Source organism: Psammomys obesus, unplaced genomic scaffold, assembly GCF_907164565.1.
Source record: "Psammomys obesus unplaced genomic scaffold, mPsaObe1.curated_primary_1811, whole genome shotgun sequence".
Taxonomy (NCBI): Eukaryota; Metazoa; Chordata; class Mammalia; order Rodentia; family Muridae; genus Psammomys; species Psammomys obesus.
This window is the reverse complement of record NW_026590859.1, coordinates 8,895,548-8,920,021: the sequence shown is the minus strand read 5'-3', so window position 1 is coordinate 8,920,021 and position 24,474 is coordinate 8,895,548. Positions and strand designations below refer to the sequence as shown.

Below are 24,474 nucleotides of genomic sequence, written 5' to 3'. Positions count from 1 at the left end.
GGGATATGTCCTACTATCAAGTGATACCCCAGTCACCTGTTTTATGATGCACTTCTTCCTTGATCCTGAATCTTCACCGATTTTGAGCCATTTTGTTGAGTCTGGGTAAATCCTGTCACATACAGTTCAGCAGCAGAGGTATTCTGTTGTGATCTGATTTGCTGCCTGGGTGTCTTTGTTGCCAACGTGGCACAATCTGGAGTCATCTGAGGAGAGGACAGAAACTGTCCCAGAGGTCTGTCTACAGGCCAGCGCACTGGTTGGTAAGAAAGGGCGCAGCCCGCCATGCAGTGGCGCACTTTGGCAGCTGTGGGCAGGTATTCTGGGGCTGTGTAAGAAAGCAGCTCAGCAAGCCGGTAAGCAGCAGCACTCCTGAGCTCCTGCCTTGATTTCCGTCAGTGGAGCATGACCTGGGATGTATAAGCCAAATAAGCTTGTTCTCCCCAAGTTACTTTTGGGGAGAACACAGAATGGCAACCAAACTAAGACAGTAGGCATGCATCGTCAGATTTGGCTCAGTGAAGGTTCTCTGCTGTAGTGAAATTATGAACACTGCTAGTTTGGACGTAGACGTCATAATATATTCAGTTGCTTTCACCAAAAATCTGTATTCATCTTCATTTTTTTCCCCAAATAATCCATCAGCAAGTTCTCTTCTTGTATTGAGAGAGTTTCTTATTATTGTTGATTTTATTAAGGTCCTGGTAACTCCTTCTTTACTAAATTTTTAATATAAAAAAATTACTGTGTGTGGGTGTTTGGTCTGCACAGCATGCTTAGTGACTGTGGAGACCAAAAGAAGTGGTTGGATTCCCTGGGACAGGAGTTACAGATGGTGTGAGCCTCCGTGTGGGTGCTAAGGATCCAACCTGGGCTGGCTGCAAAAACAGCAGCATAGTCAAGTCATTGCCACCAGGGTCTTCCAGGCCATTAAACATTCCCTTGTGTTTTGAATCCATTTCAACCTCTGTGTCCATGCACCAGCACCTGTGGACTTTCTGCCACTTTTCTCTTACACACCTTTGTGTCTGTCTTTTAATTGGCCCCTCCCTCTCTCTGATACATTTCTCCTTATTTTTCAAGATCCGGCTTGGGTTTGGTATTCTGCTGTGATTTTCCTGGGGATATAGATCCTGCTTCCTAACTCTAACTGAACACTCTCACATGACCTTTAAGTGTCTCTGCTGACAGATGTTTGCTTTTACTGATGTGCCTCACTAGATCTTGAGTCTTTAGAGTGTAAGGATGGTCTGGTCATTCTGCTTATAACCATTATTTGTTAAATGAATTTATTCATAAACAATTAACCATGCAAGTTTTTGCTGTATAAGTTTTTGTTTTTAGGCACTGGACAAAGAATTTGGTATTTTCAGTATTTGCTAAGATAATGTATTCATAAACATTTGGCCATGTAAGTTTTTGCTGTGTGTGTTTTGTTTTTAGGCACCTGACAAAAAACAAGACGTTGGGAAATTCGTTGAGCTTCCAGGTGCAGAGATGGGAAAGGTGACAGTCAGATTCCCTCCAGAGGCTAGTGGGTAAGAAAACACCACCTGCTTATAGCAACCACACTTAGGAAGCTCTGCAGTTGTGATTACTTACTGTTGCGAGGATCATCTAGAAGGATATGATTTTAAGGGTGGGAATAAATCTAAAAAGCCTCAGTTTAATTATTTATAACTTATGTTAATTTGTAGTTTTATTTCATCAAGGCAATAGGAGAGACAACATCTAAATTTTATTATAGAATTTTAAAAACAAATAAGAAAATAAACATCAATTGAAAATTTTAAATATAAATAAGAAAGTGTCTATATTTAGAAAAGCTTAGGTTTTGCTTGTATTTTGAGATTTTTTACAGAATTTTTTTTTTTAGTAAAGATTTGTATTTATACCTGCTCAATCTTTTCTATTTATAGTAGATGTTACAGTAACATTTTTCTAAAATAAAAGAGAAAGGGAATTTTGAAACGCCTGTTTAGTTCTTTGCATTAATTTTTCAGGTTTTCCTAAACTATTAACTCTTGGCACACACAGAAAATAGAATTTGACTAACTCATAAGAGCCTACAGGCCCCCTCTGCATTTCCTCATGCTGAGTGGAGCCTCTGCCTTTGCATGTCAGTCATTCTAGTCTCCCTGAAGCCTGATCAGGTGTGTGATAGAATCCTTTCAAAGGTACTAATACAGAGGAAAATCTCCTTTGAGCAGCCTCCCTCAGGAGTTTATAGCCTTAGGAGAGCATCACACTGTCATTTTCAAAGTGAGATGTTTGTGCTTTCTAAATTTAATTTCAGATCTTGCATTTTATAATCAAATCTTGTCTTCTGGCAGATAACAACTCTACATTTTCTGTTTAAAAGTTCTTTTTTCACAGTTTTGTCACTAACAGCAGCTTGAAATTCTACATATGGCATGGTGGGATGACGGTGAGACCTAGTCTAATGTAGACAAAGTTCACCTGAACTCACTGTAGCAAGGCCAGCTTTGAACTCCTAGTCTTGTTTCTTCCTCCTGTGTGCTGCAATAACAGGCATACCCCCCAGCCAGAATTCCACATTTGTTTAGACTTTCAAGTTTGTAGGTTCAGATTTTGAACTGAATGCTAGAAAGAAGAAAATGAGAGATGTTCTTCCAGAGGACCCAGGTTCAGTTTCCAGCATTTACATGGCAGCTTACAACTGACGGTAACTCCAGTTCCAGGAGATCTGATGTCCTCATCTGGCCTCTGCAACACCAGGCACATAGACATACATAAACCCTTATACATACAAATAAATTTTATTTCATTGTTGCTAAATTTTTTATAAGTGTATGTGTGTGTTTGTGTGTTCACATTATACAGGCAGGTGCCGAAGGCATTGTGGGTGCTGAGAATTGAACTTGGGTCCTCTGCAAGAGCAGCAAGTGTTGTTAATCAATGAGCCATCTCTCCAGCTCCAAAAAACATATTTTTTTAAAGAAAAAAATGAAAGAGAAACAGTAAAATAATATACAGATTTTACTGTTATAAAATTTCAATACAATTTATATACAAAATTATATTGAAATTTCACTTTTGTCAACTATCAATCAATCACAGCTTACATGGTTCAGTGTAACCGTGTAATCACACCTTACATGGTTCAGGGTCCATGTACATTTTAGATCCCTGATATTTTGTTACTGTGTTGTGTGAGAGGTTATAGTTGTGCTTTTGAGTAGTAACTCCCATGACTTGGTAAAAGGTACTTTTAAAATAATGTTTGTAGTGATGCCATTTATCTTTTATTTTTTTATCCTGTCATTTATTAAAATTGTGAGTTTCTCATATTTGAATTTTATGATAATTTCAGAGGCCATGTTCTAACACAGTGTAGGAATTGGAATGTAACCCAGTATCCATTTTTACTTAGCTTTCTTGCTTTTGATGACATCCCCAGATGCTGTTAAAAAGCTTTTTAATTTCTTTTCTGTGAGCATGAAAACACTAAGGCATAACTTTGACTCCTTGTCTTTTGTTTATTTTCCTGATGTTTTATTTTATTTTTAAGACAAGCTCTCCTGCACTTGAACTTATTGTGTTGCTGAGGGTGACCTCAGATTCCTAATTCTTCTGCCTTTACTTTTGTAGAAGTGAGGTTATGTGTCACTACACTCATTTTGTGCAGTGCTAGAATTGAACTTGGGGCTTCATGAATGCTAGACAAGCACTCTACCAACCGAGCTACACCCTGAGCCCTTTTTATTTTTCTTTTTTTTAAAGATTTAATTATTTACTATGTAAACAGTGTTCTGCCTGCATGTATACCTGTACACCAGGAAAGGGCACCAGATCCCACTATAGATAGCTGTGAGCCACTATGTGGTTGTTGGGAATTAAATTCAGGACCTCTGGAAGAGCAGCTGGTGCTCTTAACATCTGAGCCATCTCTCCAGGAACCACCCCCTCAGCCCTTTTCTATGTACTCCTGTCTGAGTTGGTACTTAATATATAGGCAAGGCCAGTCTTGAACTCATCAATCCTCCTGCTTCGTCCTTCGAAGTGTTATGGTTTCAGTTGTGTGTCATCACACTTATGTGATACCTATTATGTGCAGATATTACCAGATGTGTCATATATAGTAGGCCATAAATCTACAACTCTGTGAGCAAAGGCACTCTTACAATCTGTTTTACAAAGGGTTTTAGAAACTGACTCATACCATGTGTTAATAATATGCCAGACTAGAGACAGACTTGCCATCTGTTTCTGGAGTCCTAGTAACTAAAACGTATCCTCTTTGTATGTATGTGTAAGCCTTTGTGAGGGAGAGGGAGGTATGGCAGAATGTGATGCAAATCACTGCCAACTATGCATCATAAATATGATTTTAGCCCTGATTTGATGTAGGTTATCTCTTGAGACAGTTAACCTTGTGACTATTTTAAGAGTCCTGGCTGTTTTCTTAAGATTTGTATTCTTACGATTGTATCTACTATTTCAGATTCATACATGTCTTTAAATTATAAGAGTTTTTCCCTGTTTACCCCAAAAGCAGGAGATAGGCCCTCAAGCATTTTGAATAAAGCTAAGCACACTATTAACTAATAGTAGGTAATCAGTGGTCATTGGTAAAAATATTAAAACATTACATTTATTTGCTTATTTGTTACGTGCGTGTATGTATGTAGGCACACATATGCCACATGTGGAATTCAGTGGGCAGCTTGTAGGAGTCATTCTCTCCTGCCATGGGAGGCTCAGGAGTTGAACTAAGGTTGTCAGTCTTGGTAGCAGATCCCTTTACCCACTGAGCCGTCTCTGCGGCCCTGTAGGCCTCTTCTTGACAGTGCTTTAAACGCAGCACACTCGTGTGTCTCAGCCCTTTATTTTAGGCTCCAAATTAGTTTTTACTTTATGTGTATGGGTGCTTTGCTTGCATGTAAATCTGTGTATCACATGTATTTCCCAGGTGTTTGTGGATTCTAGAAGAATGTCAGCTCCCCTAGAACTGGAATTACAGACAAGTTTTAACTACAGTGTAGGTGCTGTGAACAAACCTGGATCCTCTGGAAGAGCAGATGGTGCTCTGTAACTACTGAGCCATCTCTCCAGCCTAGACAAAAATAGCCCTTTATTTTTATAGTAGTTTTAGATTTATAGAAAGTTGTAAAAATAGGATAGAAAGTTGTGCATGTGTACATACACATGCATGTATATGTTGCAGTTTTTCTTTTCCTTTTCCTTTTTGTTTTTTGAGGAGGGGTTTCTCTGTAACAAGCTTTGGCTGTTGTGGGCTGGCTTTGTAGACCAGGCTGGTCTCAAACTCACAAGAGATCTGCCTGCCCTGGGATTAGAGAGGTACAATACTGCTCCTGACTGTTGCGGTTTTTCTTAATCGGGGGTTCTTTGTCTTTTTTTTTTTTTTTTTTTTTTTTTGCTGATACGCAATTTTTTTTTTCTTTTTTAAGATACTGCCTAAGATATCCATATAAATCTTTGGTTTATGTAGAAAGTTGTGCTGTGTGAGTGTCTAAAGAAAATTGTTAGATTAGATCTGGATTATAGTTGAGTTAGAGAGTGTCTCTGACATAGGCAAAGCACTGGGTTCAACCTCTAGCACCACAGAAAAGCTTGCTGTTTGTTTTCAATGTAAAAACAGTGCAGAGACATAATAAAGGTTGTCGCTTTCTCTTCCCATATTGATATATTAGTTGATACCAAAAATGTGTTTTTAAACTAGGGGACTGTCTTAAAACATCCAGTGCAGCTATCACACAAACTAATAAACATGCTGAGACCTATTTAAACTTGCTTTATAAGTGTTTAACCTTGCCTCATTCCTTATTTTCTGCCTAGTTGACAATATCTTTAGCAATAAGTTCTCAGATGCATATTCTTAGGTCACGCTTATGTAATGTAGGTCAGGCTGCCCTGGAACTTGGGTCCCTCCTGTCTTTGCCTGCCAGCCTCACCATGCTTGGCTTAGGGTGTTGCTTTTCACCACTGCATTGATGGAGGAGGTCATTGCTGTGCAGTACTGTTATTCTTTTTTATTATCAGCTGCCCATGGGAACAAACAGTATTAAGATTCTGGTTTGTGGAGTTTGGTGCTAGATTCGACCTTTGACATCATGTAGTTAAAATATTTTCATCGGCATCTGAGAAGGCTGAAACCAAGGAAAGTAGTGAAAACTCGTAGCGTTTTCTGTCACATTAATCTCCATCCCAGTGATCTTGGCTTAGCCGTCACAGTGACAGCACTTGTCTCAGATGCATCTCTCGTGGTGTTTGGTGGTTGTTCCCAGCAGCAGCAGATCTGAGAGCTACACTGTTGGGCTGCATCAAGAATGGTTCCAGAAGATTTCCTGTAAATGACCGTTCCTCTTGGAGGGAAAAAAGATTGCTCTTAGGGTTATAGTATTTATATTAACTTGCCTGCTGAGTGTTTACGTCAGGAGTTGTACTTTATGGTTCCACTGTTCATGTTCTAGTCTGTTGTCTCTGTCAGAGTCATGCTTTCTATTACAGCACCTGTTAGTAGAAAGTAAAATGATTGGGGAGTATTAGACGTTTTGTTAGTTCTTAGCTCCTCAAAGAGGTTAAGGGTAAGAATCTAGTTAAGCATGTTAATGAGTTTCTCTGTGAAATGTTTTTGTTTTAGTTACTTACACATTGGGCATGCAAAAGCTGCTCTTCTGAACCAGCACTACCAGGTTAACTTTAAAGGGAAACTGATCATGAGATTTGATGACACAAATCCTGAAAAGGAAAAGGAAGATTTTGAGAAGGTAATTAAAAGTATAGTGATGACCTTTTTCTCAGAAAAGTTGATTAAAATTACAGCGTGATCTGATACCTTCATGGTATGAGAATAAATTTGGTTTCATAGCTGCCTTTTCCCTCCTTGTCTGTGTATTTTGTGCTTGAGACCTAAGTCAAAAAAATAATTGCGTTCCCATACCAAAAAACTTTTAAGTTAATGTTTTCCTTTTCTGCAGTTCTTGTAGAGTTTACTTAAATACTACATTTTCCTTTGAATACCAGATTAACTGGAAACAGGATTCCTTTGTCATGGACTTAAGTTTATGAACAAAATAAAAACTGCACAGGTATTGTAAGGTGTGTTTCTAGCCTGAGCATCTGTCTTTGAAGGACTTGTAATGTTTGCACTTGAGGGGCTGGTGATGGCAATGTCACAGGAGAGCCAGCTCAGAGTAAACACAGCTCCACTTGAGATCTGCTTTTGCAGCTGGAAATCAGAAGCCAGTACACTGAATAGTTTTCATCTCTGTGGCCTAACATCATGCATCTTTGGCAGTCTTTTCAGGCTGTTTAAGTCTGATGCTGTTTTATTACATTTGCCCAAAATAAATATCATGGGTTGAAAATGTGTAAGAAAGTGACACATACAATGATGGTTTCTTTTATTTTTTTTTTTTTACTGCAGGTTATCTTGGAAGATGTTGCAATGCTGCATATTAAACCAGATCAGTTTACTTACACTTCAGATCACTTTGAAACTATAATGAAATATGCAGAGAAGTTAATTCAAGAAGGGAAGGCTTATGTGGATGACACTCCTGCAGAACAGATGAAAGCGGAACGTGAGCAGAGGACAGAATCCAAACATAGGCAAAACTGTAAGGCACATTTTGTATCAGATTCTAGTTGATAAGCTTTTTTTTTTTTTTTTTTTTTTTTAATGAAAGATATTGCTTAAGACACATTTAAGGCTATTTCTTTCTCTAATTCTTAAACATTTCTATGTTTGTCTGAGGTAATCTTGCTGCAGGTAGCCTAGCAGGGTTCAGATTTGAGATTCTCCTGCTTCAGCCTCCTGAGTGTTAGAATTATGAGATGTGTCATTATGCCCTGCTTGGATTTAATCTAGAGCCTGCATATGCCGTTGAATTTTCCCTAGCTGCAGTTCCTGCCCTAGCTGGTGCTGCTTCTTCTCCTCCTTCTTCTTTTCTTTTTTAAAAGATTTATTTATCAGTGTCTGCCTGCATGTATCCCTGCACACCAGAAGAGAGCACGAGATCTCATTATAGATAGTTGTGAGCCACCATGTGGTTGCTGGGAATTGAACTCAGGACCTCTGGAAGAACAGCCAGTGCTCTTAATCTCTGAGCCATCCCTCCAGCCTCCTGGCCTAGCTTCTTAGAACTTTACCTGCACTAAACCTGTATGCAGTGTACTGCCTTTAGCACCTCACTTCTTTTTTTTTTTTTTAATTTTATTTATTATATATACAGTGTTTTGCCTACATGTAACACTTGCGTGCCAGAAGAGGGCACCAAACTTTATTATAGATGGTTGTGAGCCAACATATGGTTGCTGGGAATTGAACTCAGGACCTTTGGAAGAGCAGCCAGTGCTCTTAGCCTCTGAGCCATCTCTCCAGCCCCAGCACCTCACTTCTTATATGCAGTTCCTTGTGTTATTTTATTTGGAAGATTCTTTCTGCAGCATTTGTAGTTATTTTAATTTAAATGCTTAGCAGTCCTAAAATATTTGAAAATGCTGTGAGCATAGCATGTAGGTATGTGTGTAATTAATAGAACATATAAGTCATTATCATCCTATATTGGTGCAGTGTCGTAAGAATGAAGTCTGTACTTCTTTCAGTTACTTTTACACTGCTGTGATCAGGTCTGACAGAAGCAGCTTAGGACCATGATGCAGCAAGAGGCATAAGATGCAGTAAAGGAAAAGAATGATTATACTTTAAAGACACATGTCAAACTTAGGAAGGGCACATGGGCTGACCAGTTAGTTAGTTGTGCCTTGATGGGAAATGGGGAATAGCAGATGAGAAAGGTGTTCCTTCTCTTATGCTGTACTAGTGAAGTTTATTGCCTTTACCTTCTCTGCAATGTTCATAAAGAATATTTCCCAAATATATTAAGATTTGTTTGCTGTTTGTTTCACAGAGTTTCACTAAGTAGTCCTACCTGGCCTTCATATTCTTCCTCCTGCCTTAGCCTCCTGGGTGCTAGGGATTACCACTACAATGTGCTAACATACCCAGCTATTATATTACAGTGTTTTTAAACTAATGGAATGTCTGCAATACAAAAAGAAAATTTATATCAGTCAGATAAATAAGAATATACCTGTTATATTACAGCTGTTGAGAAGAATCTACAGATGTGGGAAGAAATGAAAAAAGGGAGCCAGTTTGGTCAGTCCTGTTGCCTGCGAGCAAAAATTGACATGAGTAGTAACAATGGGTGTATGAGGGACCCAACCCTTTACCGCTGCAAAATCCAGCCCCACCCAAGAACTGGGAATAAATACAAGTAAGTGCACTCCTTTGCCGTGTTGTATAGCCTTGCTTTGCTTCATTCCTGTGTCAAACAAGGGCAGATACAGAACAGATGAGCAGCTAAGGCCTTCATTCTTCATAAGTGAGTTGGCCAAGTAGCCTTTTCTGGAGGTGTGCAGTGTGGCCTTTCAGGGATGGCTTTCTCACTCAGCTATCCAAGAACATTTCCATCTATAAAGTCCTTGACACTTTATACTCTCTGTCTGTCTTTACTAAGTGTGTAAGTGGTATCTTTTGATAAGAATGTTTCTCTTCTGATATGTTTTATTACTTTTCTTTTTTATTTAAGAATGGTTATGTATTTTATGCTTATAAGTGCTCTATTTGCATGTATGCCTGCATGTCAGAAGAGGGCATCACATTCCCTTACAGATGGTTATGAGCCACTATGTGGTTGCTAGGAATTGAACTCAGGACCTCTGGAAGAGCAACCAGTGTTCTTAACTTCTGAGCTATCTTTCTAGGTTCCTACTTTTTTTTTTTTTTTTAAGAGTTGAATAGTATTTTATTTTCTCATATATAAACTTAATTTGTGCTATTCATCCATTTGCGTGTGTGTGTGTGTGTGTGTGTGTGTGTGTGTGTGTGTGTGTGTAAATAGCATGTATTATGTATCCCAGGTTGGTCTGGAGTCTGTAGTGGTCTTTCTGCTTCTGTTCTTCCAAATGTTGGTATTACACGTGTGAGCCACCATATCCAGCAAAAGAAAAAAAATCAACTACTATTTTGTAAGGAATATGCCTGCTAATGTTTAAGATGGAGAAGATAAAATAGTCTTTTAATTCAGAAACCATTCTCTCTTTTTTTTTCCTCTTAGTGTTTATCCAACATACGACTTTGCCTGCCCTATAGTGGACAGCATTGAAGGTGTTACTCATGCATTGAGGACAACAGAATACCATGACAGAGATGAACAATTTTATTGGATTATTGAAGCTTTAGGCATAAGAAAACCATACATCTGGGAATACAGTCGCTTAAATCTCAACAACACAGTGCTGTCCAAAAGAAAACTCACGTGGTTTGTCAATGAAGGACTAGTAGATGGATGGTATGTCTGATGTCACCCAGAGATGACTGAGCAGTAAGGCTTTGGTATAGCAGGGTTTTTTGTTTTTTTAACTCCCTGTAGGTATCAGGTTTGACTAGAAAGTGCTGTAGTAGCTAGATCTGTCAGCCTGTAAGATTTCTAGTTCATCTGTTTCAGCAAGTGCCTTAGGGTCCCGCCTCTTGATTTAAATGCTGTAGATATGTGTTGCCTGCTAGAGACTATGGCATTTAGAAATATACTCAGCCACATCTTCTGGGTGTAGATTAATACAGAGCAGTTGTAACTCTGGTCTCTAATAAAAACTGGTCACCATCACTTTCCACTCAGAGCTGTGGCTACAAGATTTTTCTCTCAGCTAGGTGCTTCCTAGGTTCCCGTGGCCCTGAACTGAGGCTAGGGTGAAGTGATAGGAGCTTCAGAGTTCAGGGCGCACCTTATTTGTAGAACATTTTCCCAAAAGAACCAGAAAATTTCTGTAGATGGGAGTAACATCCATGGGATTTTTGTAAGAAAGTTGGTGTAAAACTGGAAATCAGCTGAGTATGGTGGTGTATGCCTTTAATCCCAGCACTCAGGAGGTAGAGGCAGGTAGATCTCTGTGAGTTCAAGGCCAGCCTGTTCTACAAAGCCAGTCCGGGTCAGCCAGGGCTTGTTACACAGAGAAACTCTGTCTCAAAAAACAAGTAAACAGAAAACCGAGAAATCACCTTGTAGCCATGCGTTTTTACAAATGGTGCCCATCTATCTGGATTTCCATGATTATAACTCTAAAACCAGTTTTGCCTGGTTTAAGGAGAACTTGTACATTGTATTATACTGTCAGCATAACCGCCATGAACAAACATCTGTAATTCTGTCACTCAAGGAGTGAAGCAGGAAGACCCGGAGTTTAAAGTCTAGCCTTTTTAAAAAGCAAGAGACAAATAGTGATCAAGATAAGGATATATTATATATTAGGTATATGCCAGAAACTTTCAGTTTTATTATAGAGATAAATGTGGTAAAAGGCAGATTTATCCTGGGTATTGGCTTTCTATAAAGGGTATAATTGCAGCTGTACTGAAAATTTCAAATCCCGGCCAAATAACAATAACTTTCATATATATTCTTATGTATGCATTTGTAAACAATTGACATGATTTCCTGTCTTGGTTGGCTTTTATTTGAGACAGTCTCACTATGTAACCACAACTGGCTTAGATCTTGCTGTATAGACCAGGCTAGCTTTGAACTCACAGAGATCTGCCTGCCTCTGCTTCCGAAGTATTGCAAAAAGACATATTACTATCACACTCTGTCAATCAAGGTAAACATTAACAAGGGAATATTTTTTATTTAATTTCAAATAGGGTTTCTATAGCTAAGTTTGCTTTTGAACTCACTGTGTACCTCAGGCTGACCTTAAACTTGTGATTCCTCCTGCCTCAACCTTGCAGGTGCTGGTATTATACATTAAGAATCGTCTCTGCATTTAAATGATAGAAAATCTTTGTAACAATGTGCATTATTTCTCAGGGATGACCCTCGGTTTCCTACAGTGCGTGGCGTTCTCCGAAGGGGAATGACAGTTGAAGGGCTGAAGCAGTTCATTGCTGCTCAGGCGAGTTACTTTCCAGCTTCTCTGAATTTCCAAGCATTACTATTAATGTCTCTCTTGTTACAGCTGTTCTTCCTGTTTGATGTTTGTGTATGTTGCATTATGGTTCACTGTTAGATTTGTTCTTTTTGAGATAAGGTTTCATCTGTAGCTCATGAGGACCTTCCTGGTGACCTTTCTGACTTCGGTTCCCGGGTGTTGGGAGTAAAGATTCCGTGTGTTACAAGGATGGATTTCCCCTCACCCCTCATCTCACTATGTATCCGTGGCTTTCTTGGAAAGCTGCCTCTGTCTCCCAAGTGTACATGCCACTGTGTCTGCCTAAGGCTAGACTTCTTCTGAAGGGAGTAAATAATGTTTTGTGATAATAAAATATTAGGACAAAAGCAGTGTCTACTCTAGCCAGCCTGCAGAGTGACTTCCAACAAGAAACTGCTATTAAGGCTACATACCAATTTCAGTGGAAGTAAATTTGCAAGCATTTGTTTTATTTGTCTTTCTAAGCATGCTTGACTTGAAGCAAAATCTTCGTAGTATTTGTTAATTTTTTAGTTTTTATTTAGCATGTGTGTATGTGTGTGTATGCACATGGAAGTCAGAGGGCATCTTTTAGGACATTCTCTTTCACCATGTCAGTCCCAGGGATTAAACTTAGGTGTCACACACCTTACCCACTAAACCATCTTGCCAGCCCTCTACTTGGCATTTCTTATCCTTAAACTATTTTTATTACTTTTTTAGGGCTCCTCAAGATCTGTTGTGAACATGGAATGGGATAAAATCTGGGCGTTTAACAAAAAGGTACATAATCCTCTTCCTCTGCAAACTCACCGGTGTGCTAATGACAGAGCAGGCCCTCTGAGCAGTGTTGCCATTGTCAGTCTGTAGGAAGGTGGAGCCTTTTCCCTCTTTAATGGATAAGGGCACTAAGCCTAGTAATTGCCCCAGCAAGAACACTTTTATTGAAGCAACAAGCTCGAATTTACGGGAAATGGTAATAGTTTTTCCTTAAATCTTTTATGAACACTCTGCATTTCATTTTTCTGCTTTCAAGCTGCGAGCTCTCTGTAAGAAGGTATCACTTCATACTTGTATTGCCTTAAACATAGCTTTTAGCATAGTACATGTTACCTGAGGAGTTATACAGCTTTGAAGCACAATCACATTTCTGTAAAACTTGCTCAGTCAAACCTGTTGACAGTGCATCATCCCTAGTGTGCCAAATGTGTCCTCTATTCTTGGTGGCAAAGGGAGACTTGGTTAACTTCATTTTGCTATTCCCTTATGTGCTGAGAGGACATAAGAGTTTAAAATTACATACTGTATTGACTTGTAATGAAGGTTTGCTAACTACTATTGCTGTGCTTTCAACTTGAAAAAAAAACAAAAACAAAACCCAAAGCTCTTTCAATTGGAAAACCAAACCAGGAATCATGCATATGGACATTGTTAACCCCTAATTGGAAGCAGATGCTTGGACACTATAATAAGGCGCATCGTTAGAATGCGATTTCTGTGATTGTGTTCTGCAAATTCTTTCTTGCTGCTTGGTTGTGCTGATGTCTTGCCTCAAGTAGTTGCTTGTATCGCATGTATCTTGAATTTATTTAGTGTTTTTTTTTTAATTTTAGTGAGTTTTTTATATATTAAGGAATCATTAATTGGTTCTTTCTGTTGCTGCAGTTACTGATAACATGAGTAGAATTTACAAGGAAGTTAATCTTGTGTACCTTTTTTAACCCAACCTTTATATGTCTAAGTTTTAATCAAGCCACATGTATGTATTTATTTCTAATATATGAGATGTATTTCTCTGGGTCACACGATTCTTTGGGCTCTCCTTCCCTTTCCTCCCTGCAGAGAAGCTGCTGAGTTTTCAGATGATTCTTGTGGTGCTTGTTGCCCATACTCTAGGCCAGTGCGATGCTACCTTCCTGTGAGTGGAAGGGGATTTTGGTCTGTTTTTCTTAAAAGAATTTGATTTCCTCTTGTCACTTGTTTTATTTTGCCTGCTCCCACATCTGTTGACCCCTGGTTCTTGGAGGTTCTGTGAGGTCCCCAAGTTCTTTCTAGTGTTCAGGCACTTCACATGTTCTTTAGCTTGCTCTTGGAGACATCTTTGTCAGAACCTTTGGAATTGCACTATTTAGTGTCCATTGTTGTTCCCGTGTGTTAGAGGCGAAGCTGTACACCGAGCTCCCTCCTCCTCGCCGCAGGGATTCCCTTTCTCTCTGTGATGGATCACCCATTCTTGGAATGGTTTTGTTTTGTTTGTATTTGGTCTCTGCAGTGCCTAGCTGGTCTCAGGCACGGGGGACTAGGGGGATGTTCTCCCACCTCATCTTCGTAGGAGCTGGGACCATAGGCATGCATGCATTACCATGTTAGCTGTTCCTCCTTTCCCACACTTTCCTTTGTGCTTCACTCGGTATGGGATTAGGAGACCTACTGAGACCTTTTATATGACACTTTAGAAGTTAGGGTTTTGAAAGGAAGGTTCACTGCTTATGCTGCCTCAGCTGATCTTGAACATGAAGATGCAAACTAGCCACCCATCTTCAGTCCCTGAGTAACAAATGGGGTCTACAGGACCCACTCTGTCAGGTTCATGACCTGTTATATGTGATGGTTCATTTCTGAGACAGGGTCTTTCTGCCTCAGTCTGTGGGCTACCATGCCTGGCTAGGACCTGTTGTTTTACTTGGAAATTCTAGTATGTCTTAGTGTGGGTCTCTTTTCATTTGTATCTCTTGAAACATGTAGTTTCAGCTTAAAACTCATTCCTTCAGTTATGAAGTTTAACACTCTCTCCCCTTTGTTTTCTGAGACAGTCCTACTGTGTAGCCTGCCTGGCCTCAAACTTACAGTGATTCTCCTACCTCTGCCTCTCAAGTGCTGCACTTGCAAGCATGGGTAAATTCTCTTTTCTCTTTTCCTTTCCTCTCTGCTGTTCTCCCTCCTGTCTCTCCATACTGGCAAGCAGCGCACATGTTCTGCCGCTGAGCTTCAGCCCAGTCTTCTCTCTGGACATGTGCGAACATTAGGCCTCCAGTCTTATCTTATTTTCTCTCTTAACTTATGCCTCTTTTTGGTAGCTCTGTTTAACTTACTTTCCTGTCGAATTTCTCATTTTAGTCATATTTAAAGATTGTCAAAATAGCTTTCTATGCATGTTTCATGTTTTTAGCATTAGTAGATATGTCATGTCATCTCTGAGTTATCTGCTCATGTTTAGTATGAGACTACACAGGAGTGAGAAGAGATGTTGAGATCAGAAGGTGAGCTTTTCTGTGGGATGAGCTGTCTGGGGCAGTGAGAAGAACCCTAATGTTAGAACTTAAAGTTATTGAAAGATTTTCACTTTAAAATTTTTATTTTATTTTTATGGGCACAGATAATTTGATCCACATGTATATCTGTGTACCACATGTGTGCCTTGTGCCCACAAAGGCACCAGACCCTCGGGGACTAAATTTACAGCTGTTTGTGAACTACTGTGAGAGTGCTGGAAATCTTACCTAGGTCCTCTGGAAGAGTAGCTAGTGCTTTTAAGCCTTGAGCCATTTCTTCCTCCATGTAGTAACTTCAAACCTCTCTTTTAGCCAGTAGTTTTCCAAGAGGAGGTTGTGTTTTGTTTTGTTTTTGTTTGTTTGTTTGGTTGGTTGGTTGGTTGGTTGGTTACCCCTTGAATATGAAGGTCCTGGCTGTCAGGGCTCTAGAGCTAACATGGGAAGTCTAGGAACAGCTTTTATACCATCTTCCTCCACTCCTTTTCTCCCTCTGTTCTTTTGCTTGTATCGTGTCCTCCACAGGCTCATGTGTTTGGACACTCAGTTCCTAGCTGGTAGTACTCTTTTAGGAGATTGTGGTAATAAGCTCTGATGGTCTGTGCTGTACAGCCAGGTGACTCTCTTAAATACTCCATAGCCATCATAACATTGCCATTGAGCACGTGCTTACGCATAAACCTGGGGTATTTCAGATTCTCTCTGATAACATTCTGGGGTTCATTCAGGCCCCTCTTGGAAATTCTTAGATTCTTTGGAGTTATTTGAAAACCACTGATCCAGAGTCTTAGAATTACAAAATTTTAGAGCCAAAGGGATTTAGATACCTTTTTTTCTTTCTTTCATTCTTTTAAGATGGGGCTTCTCTAGGTTGCCCAGGCTGGTCTCAACTCCTGGGTTGAATTGATACACTCTCTCAGCTTCCAAAGTATTTAAATTTAAAGTATTTAAGATTTAAAGTTGTGATCTGCCGTTTCTGGCTATGAACTCCAATTTTTCAAATAATTCACGGTTCTTCACACTTGCTTGATATATTTTGTAGAATTATTTTTGAAAACAAATTTCTAGATTTTGCCTAGACCATTTGAATCGTGCTTCTCTCAGGCAGCCTGAGGATCTGTGTAGACAGCTACTTCCAGTGATTAGCCAGCTATGGAAATGCCCCTCTCACTGGTGAGGGGTTTGACAGTCTCTACATAGCCTTGGCTATCCATGTAGACCAGGCTGGCCTTGAACTCACAGAGGTATTTCTGCTTCTGCCTCCTGTATGTTGGAATTAAAGGTTTATGCCACTATATCCAACTCAATATTTTTGATAGTTTTTCAGGTGAGGAAGATAGCTACAGTGAATGGAATTAAGCTTCTTACAGTTGTGTTGCTTTTTTTTTTTTTTTTCTTTTTTAAGATTTATTATATATAGTGTTCTGCCTGCTTGTGTGCCTACTGCCAGAAGAGGGCGCCAGATCTGACTATAGATGATTATGAACCACCACGTGGTTGCTGGGAATTGAACTCAGGACTTCTGAAAGAGCAGCCAGTGCTCTTAACCTCTTAGCCATCTCTCCAGCCCCAGTTGTATTACTTTTTAAAAGACATTTTGGAGCCTTAAATATTATCTGGCTGCATTTGTTATTCATCCATCCGTCTCTCTTTCTGTTTGTTTATTTGAAGGAAGGTTATTTAGAGGAAGGGTCTTTCACTTAACCCAGCCAGCCTTCCCAGTACACAGACCACTAGTATGAGACACCAGGCCCAGCTCTGCATTTCCTTTTGTGCTCATTTTTCTCCCAGCTATTTAGTATCTAAGCATTTCTATTGTCTTTGATCATGGATGCTTTTCATTGGCTCCGGAAGAGGAGGCTGCTACTATTTTAGAGCTAAGATGGGTTGTAACATAGTTCATTCACTTAGTCTGCAAACACTCACTGAGTGCCTGTCCATGTCAAGTACCCTGCTAGGTTTGGGAATGTAGTGCTTTCTCTGTGTATATACACACTGAGTGTCCCTTTTCCAAAATGCTTGAGACCACATGTGTTTCAGATTTCTTATTTTCCATGATAGAGACCCACATTGTGTGTGGCATGTAGCTCAAGAGGATTGATTGCCTTGTTGTTCTTTCAAACTACAGGGTTGCCTTATTATAGTGACCTAATGCCATTCTGCTTTATATGGTGCTGTGGTGTGTAGCTGATTATAGAAGTGATACTTAAAACTCTTAATCCCTTCAAATGGATGTCTCCAGCCATGCAAAACTGAATATCAGATTACCTTTAGATCTTATTTTGTAACCCTCACAGGATTTCTCCTCATTTCTAATACTGCTGGATTTAAAGATTATTTTTAAAATATTTCTGACTTGATGTCTTTAGTTTCTTTACCTGTCAGTAAAAAGATTTTTTTGGGGTGAAGGAATCTTAAATCTTTCATGTCTGTTGGTTTATAATTAGTTTTTTCATTTTTCTATTTAAACGTTACATGGTAGTTGAAATAGTAAAGAAGTGAACAGATAAACTAAATATTAAAGAAATAACAGATTAAAAAATAGTAAATGCAGTAACAAAGAAAACCAGTTAGTATTCCTGTGCTGTTACTTACTTCATTGATGATGTGTTACTATGTGTTTCAGTATGTACATGAGGATGTTTATTGCAGGTCATTGACCCGGTGGCTCCGAGGTATGTTGCATTGCTGAAGAAAGAAGTGATCCCAGTGAACGTCCCAGATGCACAAGAGGAGATGAAGGAAGTAGCCAAACACCCCAAGGTCGCCCTGCATTGTGACCACTGTGTTTCCTTCTATCAAAGAGGAGCATGGTTTTGTTATATTTTCTATTTCTTATTGTCAGGATTTGATACCAATTGGAGCAAATATTTGTGTGAATTTCTTGCTATAGTAATTTATTTTACTAATAATGCCCAGCATGTACAGCATGTGACAGAACTGTTAGATTCAGTCAACATTTATTTTCTGTTGTTTAGAGACAGCTTTTTTTTTTTTTTGAGGCAGGGTTTCTCCATGTAGCTTTGGCTGTCTTGAACTCACTTTGTAGACCTGGCTGGCCTCAAACTCCCAGAAATGCACCTGCCTCTGCCTCCCCAAGTGCTGTGTAGAGACAGCTTCTTATTTTATGAAGAGATGCTTCCTTTTCCTTCTTGCAGTCGTTCTGAAGTGAGACGTTATAGGTCCTATTCTTAACCAGTGTGTGGAAGCTATCATCCCTCTCCTTTCATTATTACACCTTTGTCTTTCAACCATTCACCCCAGGAACATCTCGTGTGCACTCTTTGTCAGTCACTAAGTAAAATAAAATACAATAAAGTAAGATACAGACTGTTTTAAAAGTCATGAAACTTAATAAAGACATTTTTTTCTTCATCATGAACTAAAGTAAACATTATAAGTCTTTCCTTTTCAAACTCATGCTAGAAATGAGACTAGCACAAGACTAAATCCAACCAAACTTACATCATGCGTCTTTTTTTTTTTTTTTAATCTCCAAAGGGGATTAGTGACTGCTTATATTTGCAAATGTATTTTTTATTATTTTATGAGGTTGTTATCATTTCCTTCTTCCCTTTCCTCCATCCAAAGCCTCCTATAAACCCCTCCTTGCTCTTTCAAATTATGGCTTCTTTTTTCATTGTTTGTGTGTGTGTGTGTTCGCTCATAAATATGTAAATATGATCTGTTACATGTATGTATAACATATAAATATAGACTGCATTATATCACGTGTGTGTGTATGTATGTATGTGTGTATGTACAATCTATATCAATTGGTATGCTCTTTCCTGGGGAAGACTGTTTCTTCCACTCTCCGCATTCCCTGGCTGCCTGTATTTCTTCGTCTATGGTGGAGGCCTCATGGTCTTTCCCTCTTTCACCTTAGCATGTCTATTGGGTCCATCCTCGTTCAGCTCCTGTTTAGACAGTAGTGTTGGTGAGACTTCATGGGTGTAGCTTTTCTGAGGTTTCTAGGAAAAACAATCTTACAGCAAACTCCCTGTGAGTTTAGAATCTTACAGCCTGCTCTTCTACAATGATCTCTGAGCCTTAGGTCACCAAGTTAGGACTGGACTCTGGGTTTTGATTGGTTGTACTTTCCTGTAGTGGTCTCTCTCTGTTGCAAAGAGAAGTTTCCTCAGTGAAGAGTGAGAAGTAACTTCTCTGTGAGTTTATAAGAATAAATATATAGAATGTACCTAGAGATTATGCTAAGTTAGTAAAGTATCAATTGTAGGTTATCTTCCAAGATCCACGACTTCACTATCTCCAAGTAGCTGGCTGGATTTCCAGTACCAGAATGAGTTCCCTTTTGTTGACTGGTCTTTAATTCCTGTCAGAGAGCTATTGGCTACTGCCCAGGGACATGTGCCAGTAATGTACCCCCTCAAGGTTATGGTACTATACTGGTTGCTTTTGTGCTCATAGCTAGGTAGGAGTGTTGATTGTTTCCCTCCTTTGAAAGCTTGCATGGCACCTTCAGCAATAGGAATTTACCTCTAGGTGCTGGCCAGTCAGGACAATAGTTAGTTGGCTATAATGGTGGGAGCCCTTTGGACAACTCTGAACAACTCAAAGGGCGCTTTCTGTGCCTCCTGTTGGAGTTTTGGTTAGGTAGGCAGTTACATGGTGTGATCCCTTAGGATCTCTTCAGACATCTTTATTCCTCCTTCTGTATTTATCTCTCCACAGCCCTCATTATACCCGTCTCCTCACTTTGCCCGTTTCTACTTTCAGATAACTTATACCCTGCTTTTACTCCCTAGTTCCCTCACCCCCTACAATGGTCCTTTTTACTTTTCCTGGTTTCTGCAGTTTACTTCATGTTATGTACTCATATCTGAAGATTTGGAGCTAGGAGCCTCAACTGAGACTATCTTTTTAGTCTCTTTCTTCACGGGATCTACAGTATAAAGCAGGACATTTTGCCTTCCTACACATACATAGTACTTAAAATTTGTCTTCTAAAACACAAAGCTTCACATTTTCTGCCGAGGTGACATCTGTAGTCGGATAGTGTTCTGTGACAACGGCTGTTTTCTCCTTTGATACAAAAGCAGTGAGGCTGAGGATTGCAAGGCATATTCTGGTTGTGAGGGAAATACCATGCTTTTAGCCCAGAAATTAATGGTTGCTTTAGACTAAGAAACATTTGGGACAGGCCACCTGGTTTAACTCTGTTACAGAGTTTGGGTCCAGTGTCAGAGTATGGATTTTTGCTTTGAGGGTGTGCCTGTGTAATGAGTGTGCACTCTTTAAATTCAAAGAACAGAACTGGGAACTCAGGTAAAACTTGCCCTTCCTGGTTTAGCACAAGCTTTTAACTTTTAGCACAGAGAACCTGTTTGTTTAAAGAATATATCAGGGAATGGAAGGATTTGCACGATGTACTCAGGGCTCAGTAGTTTGTAGACTTAACTCATCCTGCTTTTCTTTTGATCATTCAGAATTCTGATGTTGGTTTGAAGCCTGTGTGGTATAGCCCCAAGGTTTTCATAGAAGGAGCTGATGCAGAGACTTTCTCAGAGGGTGAGATGGTCACATTTATAAACTGGGGCAACATCAACATCACTAAAATACACAAGTAAGAGTTCTGTGTTTATTTTTCAACTGTGTGGAAAAAGTCTTCCATTTTTATTTATGTCTCAGACATTAGCTAATTCAGACTCTGACTTAAATCCTTTATACTGATTGATTTTGTGTGTAGGAGTATTTTTACTGTATGGGTACTTTATACTACCTGAAATTAGGGTGTCAGATGATCTGTATCTAGAGTAATAGCTAGTTCTGAGTTGCTGTATGTGTGCTGGGAACCACTTTAGATTACAAAAAATAAAATATAATTGCTGAAGGGTTCTTTGAATAGGATTTATATATGTAATCTGTATATATTTTATTATTAGCCAAACATTCAAAATAGATTGGCCAATGCTAATAATGAGTTTTACTTTTTAGTACATATTGTGTGCAACAAGTTTTCAGATTATTTAAATGTTTAATATTTACATAAGTTCTGAAATTTTAATTATGTAATCATTAACATATCCTTGCCTGTAGTTGTTAACAGTAACATTGCAGGTTTACAGTGCTTAGTAGTCCAGGTGACTTTAAACTCCTAAAAGTGTGTGTGTGTGTGTGTGTGTGTGTGTGTGTGTGTGTGTGTGTGTTCGTGTGTGTTCTTCAACAGAAGTGTACAGAGCTGTGCTCCAGTGAATTGCTATCACTGAAAGCAATTTGTTGCATTCCTATAACTAATGTCTATCAAACATGTTAAAAATTAAAATACATGTGTGATTTGAATTTTTTTTAGAGAGAGTTCTTCATCCACTTACTACAGGATAATACATTTCTAGCAGTTTACTTTCTTTTGAATACTTTTCAATCTTTTATCTAGAAGTGCAGATGGAAAAATTGTATCTCTGGATGCAAAGTTGAATTTGGAAAACAAAGACTACAAAAAAACGACCAAGATCACTTGGCTTGCGGAGACCTCACATGCCCCCCTTACTCCAGCCATCTGTGTCACTTATGAGCACTTGATCACAAAGCCAGTGCTAGGAAAAGAGGAGGACTTTAAACAGTATGTCAACAAGGACAGTAAGGTAACTTGAAGAAACCAGATCTCATCCTTTCTTACATAAATTTTAACATTTTGAAAGCTAATTTTAAATGTTTTAAGTTTTTTAGGTAAAATAGAAAGGCCTATAGAATTTATTTAAGTGTAAAGATGTGCTAGGGCCTGGTGGCTCATGCCAGTAATCCCAACATGTGGACGGTTGAGACAGGGTTACATAGTAACATTGTCTCAAAAACAAAACTAGTAGAGCTTTAGACTGGCATGTACAAGGCCTTGGGTTCAACTTCTATACTGAAACAAAATAAATGGAAACAAACAAACAAAAAAGATACAATTAATAGTGTTCCCATTTTATAAGACAGAGATGAAAAACGATGAAGTTAAGTAGCTTGCTTGGAGATAGAATAAAAAGTAGAGGTGGATTAAAACCTGTGGATCCTGTTTGTGGAGCCTTGGAGTGTTAATGATACCTTCCAGCTGCATTTTATAGTTATGATAGGAGATAATTTTCACAGGACTACCAGTCAAATTATGTACAGGGTTTTATGTTCAGTTCATCAATGTTACCTTTAAAAAATGTGATGAGTGTGCTTGCCCGTAATTCTAGCATTTCTGAGGCTGGGGCAGGAAAAATGCTAGCTCCAGGTCAGCATTGGCTTCATGGTGAGATATCTTAAAACAAAACAAAAAACAAACAGAATACTCACTGTGCTCAGGAATCCTCTTGCTTCCCCCTTCCCAGGGCTGAAATTACACGTGTGTATTTCCACACCCAGCATTTTCATGTGGGCTGTGTGGGCTCCAACTCAGGTTCTCATGCTCTCAAAGCACAGCCTTTACCGAAAGAGCTGGTTACCTGCCCTCAACTAGTAAACTTCTGTTTTAAGTGAGCATATTCCAGCTGTTGGAGCACTGCTTGCATTTACACTTATTTTCGTGTTCTACTTTTACAAAGTGCATTTGGTTCTGTGTCCTTTTCACAGCATGAAGAGCTAATGCTAGGGGATCCCTGCCTTAAGGATTTGAAAAAAGGAGACATCATACAACTGCAGAGGAGAGGCTTCTTCATATGTGACCAACCATATGAACCTGTTAGGTAAATGTTTGTGTCCTTCCTGTGTTCTATGGTCTTGAGGATTGACCCTGAAATCTCACGCACAGGCACTCAACCTCAGCTGCCTGTTATGTAAATATATATAACAGCTAAGCAAAATGTTTGAAGTTCTCACAGTGAATAATTTAAAAGTTGAACCAGACTAAAACACTGTGTCTGATAAATTTCTGCTCAGTTTGATTTGTCTAAATGTTGAGTATTTCAGGCTTGAGTAACTAATAAGCAGTGCGCACTGGATGCTAGTAAGTCATTCATTTCTAAAGTGAAACAACTTGCAGTTCCCCAGGGAAACACACCAACATTCCCAAAAAATGGTGGAAGTAACCTGTGAGTTAGCATCAGGTTGATGATACCTGATGTGGCTTTGTGCTGCTCTGAGTCTGTAGGGCCAGAAAAACCATTTCCACCCTTCACTATATACAAGAGGACTTGCTCAGGACTGCTTAGGTTAGACTGTCAGATAAGATTACTCTCTTAAGACTGGAGCTCTCTGCAGGAAACACCAAAACTGAGTAAATCAGGCCCATTGTTAGGAAAGTATCATTGCCACAGGAATGCACTATAGTTTGGAAAGCATTAACTGTGTATCATTGAATTTATCTAGTAATTCAGTTTTAATTGCTGTTTAGAAGTTTTGTTCAAATAAACTTTTGACTATTTTCTTTTTAGCCCATATAGTTGCAAAGAAGCCCCATGCATCTTGATATATATACCTGATGGGCACACAAAGGAAATGCCAACATCTGGATCAAAGGAAAAGACCAAAGTAGAAACCTCAAAAAAGGAGGTAAATACTGGCTTTTACAGAAGGCTCTAGCACCTATGAATTGTATGTCCCAGGGCTTAGAATGTATCTCTTTAGAGATGGTTGGGTTTTTTTTGTTTGTTTGTTTGTTTGCTTTTTGGGTTTTGTTGCTTTTGAGATTCTAAGATTGAAGAAGACAGTTAAGTTCTGCTTTTTGCTTTGCTCTTTGTTTCTGTCATCCTTTTTGGTAAGATTTTTAAGACATTTTTGAGAGCAAAATTTTTTAAAAGTAAGTTAACTATACCAAAAAGCAAACAAAAAACTGTGACAGCCTAGACTAACAGAACATTTTTGGGGTCTCCCACCCCCTGCAGTAGATCTCCTTCCCTTTCACCATCCCCTTTTTCTTCTTTTCTTTTTTAACAGGATTTTTATCACTTGTCCTTTGTATCACATACTACCCTGTACAGAAGCCTCCCTCCTGCTGTTAGAGTTCGGAAAAGGGGACAGGAAAGGAAGTGCTGTAGTGTTGTAATGGGAAACAGTGAGTGTGAATGTTTTCATCGCAGAGACAATGTCTAATAATCTCTGTGGCAGTGAGCTACTAAACCTGCCTCGCTGTCTAATGTAAGAGGGTCAGTGTCAATAGAGATGCATGTCTTGTCTCAGTCAGAGTGTGGTTTGGAGATGGTGAAAGATAGAGAGAAGTAGGGATGAGGTCTTTTGTAGGCCAGATGTTGTCAGATGACTATTTAATCGCTCAGGATTTTTAGTGTCATGCACAGCCAAATCAATTCCTAAATGTCTC

At 39.1% G+C, this 24,474-nt stretch overlaps 1 protein-coding gene across 1 annotated transcript in view; it reads left to right on the top strand.

Moving 5' to 3' along the window:
• Positions 1-24,474, top strand: part of Eprs1 (glutamyl-prolyl-tRNA synthetase 1) — a 62,850-nt gene that overhangs the window by 10,768 nt on the left and 27,608 nt on the right. Inside the window, exons 6-17 of the mRNA XM_055609141.1 lie at positions 1,444-1,538; positions 6,626-6,752; positions 7,412-7,604; positions 9,095-9,266; positions 10,110-10,343; positions 11,859-11,943; positions 12,682-12,741; positions 17,880-17,990; positions 20,678-20,814; positions 21,625-21,832; positions 22,791-22,903; positions 23,591-23,708. Coding sequence (XP_055465116.1) covers positions 1,444-1,538; positions 6,626-6,752; positions 7,412-7,604; positions 9,095-9,266; positions 10,110-10,343; positions 11,859-11,943; positions 12,682-12,741; positions 17,880-17,990; positions 20,678-20,814; positions 21,625-21,832; positions 22,791-22,903; positions 23,591-23,708 — 1,653 coding nt within the window. The remainder of the gene's footprint in view (positions 1-1,443; positions 1,539-6,625; positions 6,753-7,411; positions 7,605-9,094; positions 9,267-10,109; positions 10,344-11,858; positions 11,944-12,681; positions 12,742-17,879; positions 17,991-20,677; positions 20,815-21,624; positions 21,833-22,790; positions 22,904-23,590; positions 23,709-24,474) is intronic.